We start from the raw sequence: 14150 nt of genomic DNA, 5'->3' as shown, positions 1-14150 counted from the left end.
CTCTGTAATTTAGTCTTTTTTTTTTTTTTCCCGTTTCATCTTCTGGCCTGAACATGGGGATCTGTCTGGAGCAGTGTGACCCCCCCCCCCCACCTCCATCAGTGTTGGAAGCTGCACTGGAAGAGGCCACACACCGCAGCCAGAGGTGGCTGCAACCTCTTTTTCTTCTCACAGCAGATGAAGCATGGACCTCTATGGGGTCGGCAGGACACCTGAGCCCCTCTTTGTCAGCTCCACCTGGACACCTTGGGGATTCAGAATCCAGCCACGGAGGGAGAAGCCCACCCACCCCCAAATAAAAGCAAAGCACCAGCTACTAATGCTGCATTCACGATACTGTACTCCACAGACAATATGACTTTATTCACAAATATGATTTTTACAGAGGTAGAACAAAATACTTTGTATAATCTTTTTCCTTTTATTTTACTCTTTTTTAACTATATACAGAAAGAATATAATAGAATGACAAGAAGGAAAAGGTTGTAAATGAAACAATATTATGCCATCAAATACAGTACAAACAGCATGCAAGGACAGCTTCAAATGAAATCTTGCTGGTGTAAATTTATTTCTAATGTGGTAAATGAAGAGTAGTAAAGAGTCATGCTCTAATTGGATTGAGTATGCCACAGCTCTGCAATTTTGTTTTAATTATTTTTTTTTTTTCTTTTACAATAAACCAACAGGATAGCTTTCTTTTCACTGTGGTGGGGAATGCTTTTGTAATGTCCAATGTAATCTTAACAGAAAAATATAATAATCAGATCTACAAAGTGTACTCTCATTTAAAAAGCAAAACCATAGAAACTGTACAGTTTTAAAAAGCGAATTATCTCAACTGCTTCTTAAGAGAATTTTCTAAACAAAGAATAAAATATGCAGAATAAAAATTAGGAGAGCTATTGTTCTGTAACAAAGCTAATCAAATACTTGTTTTCTATTCCAATAAACATTTTTTTTAATTAATGACTATTCTGGAAATTATGGAGTGGGCTGGATTTTATTAATGTTCCACTTGACTAATAAAGCATGAACTCCTTACAGGTACTATAACTGTCATTCCCCTGGGGATGGATGGAGATTGGTTCTGCATGCATGCTAGAGACAGGAACAAGATTTAGGCATTGGTGTAGATTTTAAAAAATATTTTAAAGTGTTTTAAACGTTTAGTAGCATCTATAAAAATAATCTTGCATGTTTTGCTACTGAATTAATATGGTTATGGGATTTTCTGGGATTTTCAATTCATTCTTGGCCCTCAGGATTGCCCAGGACTTCCACTGGATGTTACCCAGGCTGCACCAGGTCCCCCCACAGATGATGGTCAAGGGCAATGGTTAGAATTCATGCCTGAAACAAGCGAAGTTGACAGCAAAACCCACGCTGCTTTCCCCCAGCAAGTGCCAAACCCCAAAGATCTGGGCTTTGGGGAACTGCGCTGTCCCTTCCCTCTGTCCCTCCAAATCCTGGTCGTGTTGTGGGAAGGGTGAAGACTGGAGAGGACAGATGTGCTCTTTGTTTCTCCTACAAACTGCCAACAACTGATGACAACCACCTCCCCATCCCATGTTGACACCTTCTCGGACTACATAAGCATGCATTTATGGTCCAGTCACTGCCACCTTCCTTGGTGCCAACCAGCCATGCTCAATGCCATGCTTGGGGGAAAAGTTATTTTCCCTCTGCTTTGAATAGTGAAGAAGGAATCTGAGCACTGGGGTTAAATCATCCTCCTGCAGCTCCCCCCTTAAATGTCATTAAAAAGTGCAACCGCATAAACAGCACCTGTAGATTCATCTTCATCAAGAACACGAGGACGGTCAATATTAAACACATGCTGTTTATGGCTGCACGTCAGGCACCAGCCCAAGCCTCAATCACAATTCGTTTACTAAAGATCAAGCAGAATATTGAACAGGGAAGAAGTGTGGGTCTCATTTGACCTTGGGCTCTTGTATCATCTTGGCTTCCAAGAAGAAGCTCTTCTGCTCAACTCCACCTGTGAGGGAACATGGGGCAGGTCCCACCTCCAGTGTAATTGGCCTTGGGCAGCCTGAACAACATCCTTTGCCCATTTGCAGTGAGAAGGGTAAAGAAATACCTGCCCTGCATGAGAAATCTACCTCTGGGGCTTCATCAGGTTTGTACTTCCATGGCTTTGGCATCTCCCAGAAAATGGATTGTCAAACCCCTCTGGATCACCCTGGTGCGACGGAAACTACATTTCACTTGTAGGCTCTGCAGCAAAGTCTCACCCCCAGAAGCAGGGCATTTATTGAGAGGTATCAACAATATCGTACCTGCACAGATGAAATAATCTGTGAGGTAATTTACATTCAACAGAATAAGCCTGTCACCTTTTTTTTTTTTTTTTTTTTTTTTTGTGGAAGAACTGTGCAAAGCATGGCTGAAATAACAGGATTGTCAATGACATTCAGTGGGAGATATCCCAACCCTCTAAGTAACACTGCATCCTTCTGTTGTGTAAACCAGGCTACCAGTATGAATAAAACAATACATCCCTGCCCCATTAGCCTTGGGGAAGATTAATGCCCTCTAATTTACGCTAGATAAACTCCAAAGCATGAAGACCAATATTTTAGTCCCACACTCAGCTGCTTGTGAATTAATAGGGATCACCCTGAAATTGCTATTATGAAATGCAAATATTTGCAAAAGAACAATTAAAAAATATTCCTGAAGTGCAAACGAACGGCTCGTCAGCCATGTTTGTGGTATGCACAGGGACGGTCAGAAGGCGAACACTAATGAATCCCAGGGCAGAAATTTGTGCTAAAAACCCATTATCCCATTGGCAGTAGGTAATGGTACAGCATCTTGCACTGGGAAATAATTTTATCTGACAATGGGAGGGCTTGGCTTAGGATGCCCTAATTCTGAGTCCTTGGACTGTTTGTATGGATATAACTACCTGTATTTTCAGAAAGATGCAGTACATGGCTCACAGTAAATCTACTTCAAACACTTGCTGATACTGCTCAAACTGATCTCATCTGCCCTGATCTGCAATTTTGTGTTAGCTAAAGTAATAAAAGAATCCTGTTAAACCTAAATTATCAAATGAAAAAGGCAATTTTCTCATTCATACTCCATTAGTTTTTTTAGTTATTGCTAGGAAAGCTCTAAAATGCTTAGGCCATAAAATAAACATGTGGCTTAATGTACAGTATGTGTACTTAAGAGGATGATGGCATCTGCAGTAACTGCTCTGTACTGCCATAGTAATGGGATGCACAAATTAAGCAACAGCACATACCAAGAAAAGCATACAGAAAAGTATGGAGAAAAGTAACAAGTTTTCTGCTTGTTTTTTTTAAATAACTCTTTAATTGCTAAAAAGAAGAAATCACCAATATTCACACCTACAACACAAAATTGCAACGTGGTTGATTCCGATAGATGCCTGTTACCTCTGTGCCATCAAAACTCTCCAATATTGCATTTTTAACATTTCACTGATTAGAAGTTTATAAAGGCTTCCCCCTTCCCAAATTAAATTCAATTCTGTATTTTCCAGTGCTGAGGTAAATCAGTTAGCCTAATATAGTTTCAAGCATACTACACTGTTAAAACTTTGGAAAAAAAAGAAATTCTTAAATCACAGAAATGTAGGATAACGTATGAAAAAGTGTCCAAATGTTCACTTTTGAAAATGAAATTCAGAGCCTATATCACCTCAGAACATTTGATAATGTTACTCTCAGGCCCTACGTTCAAACAAATCAGAGTACTTGCCATCAGTAGTTTCAATCCCTTTAGCAGAGTGCCACAACTAAAACTGTGAATTCATATAAGCAGAATTGCATAACCAAGCCATTTACAGACATATTTTAGCATTACTTCACAACAGTAGGCATTAGGATTTTGAGAACACAAGAATCTCTGAAATTCAACCTGTGTGCTTCTTTATCCCTTAATGGTTAAAATAGGCATCATTCAGAACAAGGAAAGAGCTGAAAGGTGCAACAAATGTCTGGCTCAGACAAACTTGATGAGAATCATACAATGCAGACCTGTGATTCTTCCTTCAGCCAGGCTTTTACAGAAATATACTTCCCTGGCTGAAAAGGATGGCACAGCACAGCTTTACAGAGGGAAATGCAAAAATATAAAGAGGAGAGTCCCATTTGCTTCCTCAGTAATCCCTTAAAGTCAAGAATCTGTGTCCATACCAGCTCTGGGCATGTACCTGATGGCTGGAGGTGCGTCTAAGCTCGCCTGCTCCGCTCTGTAGGTACCTGTCCAGAGCTGCCATGCTCACTGTCCCCCAGGTTCCCATTAACGTGACCAGCTTGTTCTCCCCAGTTGCAACAACTGTGAAGGCCTATTTACTTATAACTCAGATTTTCCTCCATTCACAGCACAAAGCTGAAAAGTAAACAACAGTTAAGAAAATGTTTGCTTGCCAAAGCCCAGCATGAGAAGGTGCAAGCTCCCTTTGCCAGAGCCTGGACCTGTGTTTACTCACACCCTCAGCACTGCTTCGTGCCCTCGCTCGGCATTGTGTAGGAACAATCACCATCCCCTTCAGGCCCCCCACTCTTGTTCAGCCTTTGAGGAGTTCCAAAATATAACAAAACACTGTTTTCTGAGACTATATTGACTGCACTAATTACCCACAATACTGTATATTTGCTATTAAGAACATGAATGTGTGCTTTCAAAGAGTGACGTTCAGGGCTTCCAGGATGTGAAAGGAATTAGATGGTCTATTCTGTCACTTAATCCGAGGCTTCAATGTACTTTTTAAAATTTATTTTAAAACCCAAAAAACCAGAATACACATTCTAACTGTTGAACTTTTACCAGCTAAAGGAGTTTGTAAGGACCCTATCACTATGTGGTTACAACAGAAGATACACAGTTAAGGTCAGGTTGTGGTGTCCAAGAACATTCACAGGGACTGAGGATGAGGAAACGAGGAATGGATCCTGCGGGAACCTCCGGGAGAACGAGCCGCTCACTGTGGAAGTGCCTTGAGTATTGCATTCACTTCTTCTGCAACTGCTGTCAAAGCAAACTCAAACTGCTCCTGCGGAGAGAGCAAACGCACATGATGAATAATAACACAAAAAAAATTCAGACAGCCTGGCGCACTGTTCTGCAGCCAAGCATCCTCAAGACATTGCTGAAAATATGAATATGCAGGATGAACTGTACACTGCAACGGAAAGGAGTAAAGTGTTTGGGGATTATTGACGCTATGTAACACGTTTGACAGCATCTTGAAACCAGAGTCATTTTAATGGAGAAAAATGTTGGTAGCACAAACTAAGCTACTGGGACACAATGATGTATTGCGATTGCTTGGTCAGAAGCGTTTGGGAGTAGTTGATCACCAGCCATTTCCTTCTGACACAAAGATGGAAACTTGTTAACGTAGTTGAGATATGAAACAGGTGAGATGCTGCAAAGGAGAGCCTTTGGCTTCTCTCAGGACTGTTTCTAGCAGAAATCAGCTAAATAACTATTTCCTCACATTATATCTACCATATAAAACAATATCTGCTTTTTCCTTTGCCTGTTATTTTCCTTTTTCTCCTTCCTTTTTTAACTACTCTTCTGCGCCCACAAATTACCTAGCAATGTTTATTCCACTTTATTCCTGCTTAGGAAAGACTTAGGAACATTTCTGCTGCTAATTCACTGTAAGCATAAAACCAAAATTACTAACAGATTTCTGTGCCGGGTTAGCAGAGGTGTGAAGGACACAGGCAGGGATGGCCACATCTAAGTGTGTCCCTAACGTGCTCCTGAACTCTCTAGTCCTACAGAAGGACAAAGGAGCTTTACTTCCTCAAGGTTAACAGGTGTGATATTTTCTAAGCAAGTAATCCTTCTCAGAAATGTGGCTTACTGAAATATCTGACACGATGATTTTCTGGTTATTTCTTATCAGAAATGTGCACAGTTTATTTGGAGCATAAGCAAATCCAGGATACCACTCATGGACTGTGCAAAAGTATTGTGATTTTCCAGAAGTACTGCAGCAGCTTAAACCAAACGGGGCTAGGAGCTTTCAAAGAACCAACTCTGAGAATCGAGGTATGAGATGCACCCTGCAAAGATCACTGCCGGGATGGCGTCTGTGCCTCCAACTAGGAAATGGATGGTCCGGCAGGTGCCTCCAGCAGGAGCTGCCAGGGCCGTGCGGGAAGGATGCAGGTATGGACACGGCAGTGGCACATGGCTGCAGGACGCAGCCAGCCCCAGAGGTGATTACTGGATTAACAGCAGTCACTTGCAACAGTGGAAATCTGCAGCAAGGATGAGAGAACAAACTACAAGTAAACAACTCATAGTTCATAAATGGCTGCCTTCTAATTCCTGCATTTCATCATCACTCTTCTCTGCCCTGCCTTACCCCACTGCAGAATAATCTCCCGTGTGGAGATGCCTCAGAGAGAAGCGATGTTAAGCACAGTTCCAGAGAGGAAAAAGAAGTTTAAAACAGAATAATTTCTCAGAGAAACCAATGTTCACGGATTTTGCTCTCTGCCTGGTGCTGTCAAAGTGGCATCCTTGCGCATTTGCTGGACTGCATCCAGCAGTTTTTAATCAGACATCAATTCACCCTAAAGAGTAGGACTCACCCTCATTAGGCACAGAAAATGGTGTATACGCTTGCCCGTGCCTGCCTCAAGGTCTCTGCAATTAGAGGAGACGCTGGAAATGCTCGTGGCCACCCAGGAGCCGCAGTTATATTCTGAGCAAGAGCGCACCGAATGTGTGAGAGTAGCTGGAGGGCAGAGGAGGCAGAGGAGGCATTCATCTGGACGTGCCATGCCGGAACCAAACTGGTGCCACGGTAGTGAGGCTACCTAACGTGCTCTTCATCTGAGTATTTTACTGTGAGGAAAAGCTTGTAATATAGGGACTACAATCCTTTAATAATAGTCCCATTGCTGAAAATAACTCTTGAAGTCTTTCACTCAGGAAATCTGCCCTTAAGCCCTGTTGGTCCAACACACGTCCACCTCATTGTGAAGAGCTGCCAGCCTGGAGACCTGGGGCGCCTCTGCCTCTCACTGATGGGTACCCCACGGGGCACCACTGCACCATCCACGGAGAAGCTGCTATCTCACATGAGGACTTGGACTGATTAACAGAAACTTCCAACCTCAGCCGTTGATTTTGGAGACAAGCTCAGTGGAGACCACCACCTTCCATTAGGCGTGACCCTAAATCAGTGAGGCTGATCAGAGCATCTTTACAGCCAGAGCTCAAAACTGACTGTGAAACACTGCCATAAAGGGGACAGCAAAGAAGATGCACGAGATATGTGAGGACTTGGTCTTCCTGGGATGGTGCAGCTGCGCTCTTCCCCGTCCTTCCTTCTGCATAATACACACAGGCAAAGTGCAGATTGTGCAGCTTCCATTGACGTGTGCCCCCACCATCCAAAGAAAAGCCTTCACACCCCTCCCACACCGTTGCAGGAGAACAACCACAGATAGATAGAAGTAATTTCAGCAATTTTGAAGAGGCTCAGTTTGATATTTTGTACGGCTCATTCACATGCACTATTTACATATACAAGGTTGACTTAGATATCTAGGCTATCAGAAACAGATAGAAATATCTAGATATTTCTAGGCTTTGCTTAGAAGACAGAGCTGGGCAGGCACATTGTGTTGTCAGTCCAGCTATAACGCAGAAGCAACATGAATATATTTAGAAATAATATATTTAGATAAAAAGAAAAAAAGCTACATTTCATTAAGACTTCAAATAAAAATTCCCTGGAAAACATACTAGGTGCATGCAGCATATATGCCAAAATAAAGAAGCTAAACATTACAGATTGCACATGGAAAGATACAGGAGAGAGAAAAAGAAAACGAAGAATATTTTTCTCATCACAGAGAATACACTTCCTCCTTCATTATTTTTTCCTCTCACATGTGGCATATCAATTCTATTTTACGATTCCCCTGCAAAAAAAATAACAAAACCACAAACCTTCTATTATGCTTCTCAGAAATGCAGAATGTCATTATGATAATTTCATTACCATTTATTATATACAGTGCTTTTGAATTAAAGATCCCTACCAGAAGACAAAATGTTGCAAACAAATCTTTCACATGCTTATTGAAAATGTGGAGCGCTGCCTGCTGGAAACACAATAACATTGCTAAAGTAAGTTGGTGTTTATTTTGCCTAGGGATATTCTGTAATTGGCATTTCTAACCTGACTTTTAATCCATTGTTTTAAATTACTCCAGGAGTCTAATATTCCTCATTTGTATTCAGCTGGGAAAGCACAGGGGTTTGTTTAAATCCGTCAGAAAAATTCTCTGGGGATAGTGCCTTGCTAGCATGTAACCAGATATTTATAATTTGCAAGACATTAGCTTGAATAAGTGATTTGGGTGGTTTTGAGAAAATGACAATGATGGAAGAAGGAGCAAGAGGAGAGATAAGCAATATCCTGAGAAAATTTTTCATCCTGGTGAAAACACTGGATACATTTGCCTTTCTGGAGCTCTTCCAGATAAATGTTTGGAGGGGAGAAACATGTCTTTAGTGAGCTTTTCATGGGACTCGGGTAACTATTTCTGAGCTAACTAAGAGAAGTTGTTCACATAACCTCATTCTTTGGTTCCAGAGCTATGTTTTTTCTTTTGTTGAAGGCAACAAGCTGTAATTTCTCTGAACTGAGAGACAGATCAGAATCAGAGCTCTGTATTTCTACAGAGCTGCCATATAAATTGGATGCATTTACAGAGTAGCTCAGGACTTGCATCTTCCCTCAGAATAAATATATGTGACATTGGATTCTGTATGCTATATCCATTTTTTTTTCTCAGTCTGAATAATCAAAGCAGAAGAAAAATTTGTGCAATTTTGTGTCTTGCTTGCTGATAAAGCTTAGCTAGCTTTGGCTGGCTCATCTTAATTTTTCATGCACTTACTTAACTGGTAAGTAATAATTAATCCTCCCTTCCCCACCTCTCCCCTGTTCTCCAGCATCACTTCTAATATTAGTGGGAAGATAAAATGATTAAGAAGAGATTCAGAAAAAGATATGAACCAATGATTCCTGCAAAACAGATTTATTTCACCTTTCTCCCTCAGCAATTGCAACCCCCTACATGCTGCAGATGTTCCGATCAGTTCCTGCCTGACCAAGACAGAGTGCTGTCACATCGCTCTGGATACTCAGTTTGGGGTTATAACTTTCATTCAGTATTTTACAGTGTCATATTCAGATTTATTTGGCCTCCATGTCACGAATAGGTTACTTTATTGTCATATTTGAAGCTCTTAACTTGCAGCAAATACCCCCAAATATTCCACACATCACTGAAAATCACAATAGAAAGTTTCATTCCTGATGTAAGGAACTACCATCACAGTATCAGCTATCTTTAAAAGTTACAAATTACATAAAACTTCGAGACTATTACAACTGACAGTCATTATGGAGTAAGATATTCAACTCACCACGGGGTACAAATGCAGTCACCATGCTACATCCATAAAGGACATTGCCTTAGGCATGGCATAAGCTTTTCCTTCAGTGATACTAAAAATGACTTTATTTCCCTAAAAACTGTATTTTCTTTAATTCAAAACTTTCTTTTCAGAAAAAAAAACCATCAGCAGTTACACTTTCTTTAACGAGTTGAAGCCTTTTAAAATATTACATGCACAGTTAGGCAGAGATACACTAAGAAAACAATCCATATTCAGGATTTAAGCAAGAACATTTTTTCACGTACACATTTTCTTTAGTAGACTATAGAGTGCTGTCTTGATTGCCCTTCATATATGGTAATCAAGATAGATGTCGGAGATGTTACAAGAAAGAGCAGTAAACACCAAAGAAAGTAGCCTAGATAAATCTTCAGCATAAATAAACCTCAGTTGGTAGGAAGCCAAACAGAGTAATCAGCATGCGACCTGTGTTAAATTAGGTCATACCCTCTCTCTTCTGTCATGAAAACAACTACTGTGAAAGACCTTTAATGTATTTAAAATCCCGGTGGATTTATTGACAGTACCTTTGTCTGGACCATGCCTGGTCTCTGGTCCCTCAAGTGCTCCAGGGTAGCAGCAATATCAATCTCTTTAGCACCTGCAACAAACCACAAATTGGGCTGAGTTCAGAGCACAAGATAATCCATGCCGCATCTGTCAATCTCTTGCTATCAGGTTCCCTTTGGGCTAACAGTCCGACTGAAAATTATTACATCCATCTCTCAACAGACTTGGCAGGCAGCTGCAATTTTTGTGTTCATATAGAAAAATAAGACGTCGGGGCAGTTTTTATTAACATTAATTCAAGAAAAGCCAGAGAAAAACAAATTCTTAAGAACGCCCCTGTACCTAGAGCAGAATATATTTAGCAGAACCTCAGGGTCCGCTGGGGCCATGCCACCGAGTGCCCCTTTGCCACTTCTAAGAGTAGGCCCGACCCACACAAATATTCATGCTGTTAAAACAAGGTTTAGGTGAACTTTTGGCACCTGCAGCTGAGATCCAAGAGCCTGCCAATGGCTTTCTAGCCCAGGACCTGGCAGCCTCTTGCTGCATGAGTGCTGTTTGAGATGGCAAACCCACAGCATTTTCTTTAGGTTTTACTTTAAGCGTCTGGACAGTGCTGAACAGCAAGGCCAGCATGCAGGAAACAGGCAGGCAGAGCCTAACTGCTGTGGGGACTGGCTCCCTCCCTCGGTGCAAACGGAGGAACTTTCTTCTAAAACATCATCTGTGGAGAGAAAAGCGAGTCCTCGTCTTCCTTATCATAACCCAGAGAAACAAAGGGGACAGTGCGATGCTGTTTTATTCCTCAATTTCCTCTTCACTTTGAGACGCTTGCTCCTCATTTTCCTTGAGTGCCTAACCAGATACGTGTTATTGGAGGGGACTGAGAGGAAATCAGAATTTGGGTTCCTCCTGTCAGTCCCTGTATGAACTGCAAGAGTAGAAGCAGGGCTGCAAACCCTCACTGCTGAGAAGTTCAGCTGGAGTTTGGCTCTCTTGTGTCTGTCCCCTCCTGCACCTTTCAAGGACATTTCGCATTGCCAAAGCATTGGGCAGGTGGGCAGAGGGTCAGCCTGACCACGGTGTGACTGCCCCATATCCACTCCCCAACCCATACTGCCCCTGTTGTTTGTGCATTCTTCCAGGGCAGCTCTAGAAGGATCACTGATTGCAAGGGCCTCCTTGAAAATATGTTCTTCAGCTGCATCAGAAATTGAATGAATTAATTCATTAAATGTAACAGTGACAACTTAGAAAAGGTACCTGACATAGATATTTTTGCTAACTACCACGGTTTGAGGCATCAGACATTACCCACGCCCCATTCCCCCCATACATTGTACAGGAATTTATGGGAGAGTGTGCTGGACAAAGTAGAAAACTTTTTTTTTTTTTTTAAAGTAAAAACAAAACAAAACATAAAACCACATCCTTACAATGGACCAGAACAATACATACCAACATATGAAGTCTGAAAACAGTGACAGTAGCAATAATTATACCTTAAGTGTGTTGTAGGTTTTACAGTTGCAATTCATCTAGAAACGATCAGTACAGGTTACAACCTTTGTAAACCCTAGCACTGGTGTAACACAGTAGCTCATTTCAGTGTTCGGTCTCACACACACAAATTAGGTAGGAATTTCCTGTTCCACCACTGCCTTCCATGGGAGCAGAGCTATGTGAGTACTGCACGTGGTTTACAGCCTTACTTGTGGCCTCGTTAAATTCCCAGGAATTAAAATCATCTTGGCTCAACATAAAAGGAATTCTCTTTCTCAGAAATTAAGATATGAGACACTGACATCCATGGACAAGGTTAATCGTGGTCCTGTACGAGCCTCCATGGTGTGCTGCAAGGATGAACCTGGAGAAGATCGTCCCAATGGAGCTGGCATGCTGAGTGTCACCTGGGCTTCCCTGTGGCTGCAGACATGTGTGTTCCCCCTCCAGTGAGGGATGCTTTTTATTTGAAACTACTCTAGCCTGAGGACAACACATTAACACATTAGGAACGGGGAAAAGGTTCACGACAAGACCTACTAACACTCTTTATTGGCCAGACAGGCTCCTGAGCCTACCTTTGATAGCGTTAATTCCTCCATCTCTGTGATGCAGATTGCAGGCATTTACTAGTGAACTGATGCTTACTTTTTTATCATCGTTAACAGAATGACACGCCTAATAGTATGAACAATGCCTGATCATAAAACCCTGATTTAGCAAAACACCAAAGCAATACGCTTTTGCACTGGAACATGAGAATAGTCCTGGTGCTCACTGGGAAGTTTGCTTTGAAGTGTTTTGCCAGTACAAGCCTGAATCAACATTTTTTACTGATCATTGTCCCCAAACCCACGGGTTGCACCCTCAAGACCTTCTGATGTTCCCAGCCACAGGTAATAGAAAAAATAAAAGTGAGCAAAGCAAGGTTTTGCCCAAAAAGGCAAAGCAAAGCAAAGGCCAAGGTCAGTTTTTTTAATTTCTGCATGCCTCTGATACTCTGGTGATGGGAACTACATGAGTCTCTAGAGAAGCTGATCACGAAAACCTAGTGCTGCAAAGATGGGCAGCTGTTTTGGAAGAAAAATGTCTTGGAACAAGAAACTTCACAGGAAAAAGGATGAAATCAACAGCATAGGATGAAGCCAGCCTGACTTGCTTTCCCTCCACATGAGCAAACCTCTTTTCCTCCCCTGCATCCACCACTACATGTTCTCCATCTATTCCCTTATTGCGCCTAAAACAAATGAGTTTAAATATATGTATTCCAAGTCCACTATTAAACCTCATTTTGTGATGACGGCTTTTTTTTTTTCTATTCAAACTTACTCTAGATTGCTGCTATATTATGTAAATTCAGCTCCCTTCCACTGATGTGTGCAGTAGTCTGTAGAAAGTTCTCTGGTGATAAGAGGCAGACAAAGAAGATATTTTCAAGGCATAAAGAGAGGCCTGAGCCCAACCTGCATTCACAGGTGATGGGAGCTCAGTGTTTGACTGCAGTAGGAGCTTTCAACCCTCTTTTGAATTGTTTTGTTGAAATATGCAACAAATTCAACATCTTTGTCACGCTGAGGCTTTCTTTTTAATTTGGGAGTATAAGAGCACAGTATAACAACGTTTTCATTCTATAGTACCTAATAATACTTGATTCTTTTAAGCCAGTTCAGGTGACAGAATGCAGCATGTATTACACGACACTTGAGGGAGGGAAACTGCATCTAAGGACATTAGGGTCAAATCATGCTCTTACAGAGATGGCCCCAAAATATTCAGACGCTACAAAGGTATTTTAAACATTTCTTATCTGGAAACCCTACACACAAACTAAACTTGATATCATGTTTTAGAGTAAGAGCTGGAAGAATTTGTCCCAGGGATTCCAAGGATATCCCACTATTGGAAATGTTTTCCTCAGGCTACTGAACTGTGAAGTCTAGTAACAGACTTTCATTAATAGACATTAATTTATTATCATCCAGCAAATAATCTAGAGGAAGGGTTAAAAATACTAGGCTGGCCAGCATTGAAGGTAATTGTAAAAGAGAACACAAAATGTGACAAAACCAGAAGATTTTTTATCTTTTCACCCCTCCAATATGTATCTGTCTGTTTAACGATGCTACTGGTTTCAGAAAATAATAGAGGGATAAAAGAGGGAGCATTTAAAGAATAATAGCTGCCTTTTCACCTCAGACTGTATTTTATGCTATAGGAATAAATTTGAGTTCTGTTTGTGATGGGTTCCTTTTTCACATGGAGTTTCATTTCTTGCTTCTAATGAATGGAGGGATTTAACTTAGAGTGAGGCTGAACTAACATTGTACTGGTAGTAATGTAAAAAATCATCCATGCAATCCTTTTTTTTTTTTTTTAAAATAAAACAAAACAAAAAGCCAGAAACACACAGAACATGCATTTGCAATAATTCACTGTGAGCAAGATACTCGTAGCCTTCCCCCCATCCTCAGCAGCTCAGTGGGCTAGCTGAGCAAATACCTCCGAAAGCACTTCCATACCACTGCAAGGCGGATTTTAACTTCAGCAATTAACTACCATCTTTCTAAGGGCTTTAAGCATTCACAGTGAGTGCACAACGATCTGCATCAGGACCACATGGATACACGGAG

At 41.3% G+C, this 14150-nt stretch overlaps 1 protein-coding gene across 4 annotated transcripts in view; it reads right to left on the bottom strand.

Moving 5' to 3' along the window:
- Positions 1 to 342: 342 nt before the first annotated feature.
- Positions 343 to 14150, bottom strand: part of PTPRN2 (protein tyrosine phosphatase receptor type N2) — a 648013-nt gene continuing 634205 nt past the window's right edge. For all 4 annotated transcript variants that reach the window (XM_083823703.1, XM_083823704.1, XM_083823705.1 and 1 more), the window contains 2 exons: positions 10035 to 10108; positions 343 to 5056 (listed from right to left, as the gene is read on the bottom strand). In XM_083823703.1, coding sequence (XP_083679829.1) covers positions 4985 to 5056; positions 10035 to 10108 — 146 coding nt within the window. In that variant the 3' untranslated portion in view covers positions 343 to 4984. The remainder of the gene's footprint in view (positions 5057 to 10034; positions 10109 to 14150) is intronic.

Source organism: Anser anser (genome assembly GCF_964211835.1).
Source record: "Anser anser genome assembly, chromosome: 2".
NCBI lineage: Eukaryota > Metazoa > Chordata > Aves > Anseriformes > Anatidae > Anser > Anser anser.
The sequence above is the reverse complement of the archived record's forward strand: the minus strand, read 5'-3'. Positions and strand labels throughout refer to the sequence as shown.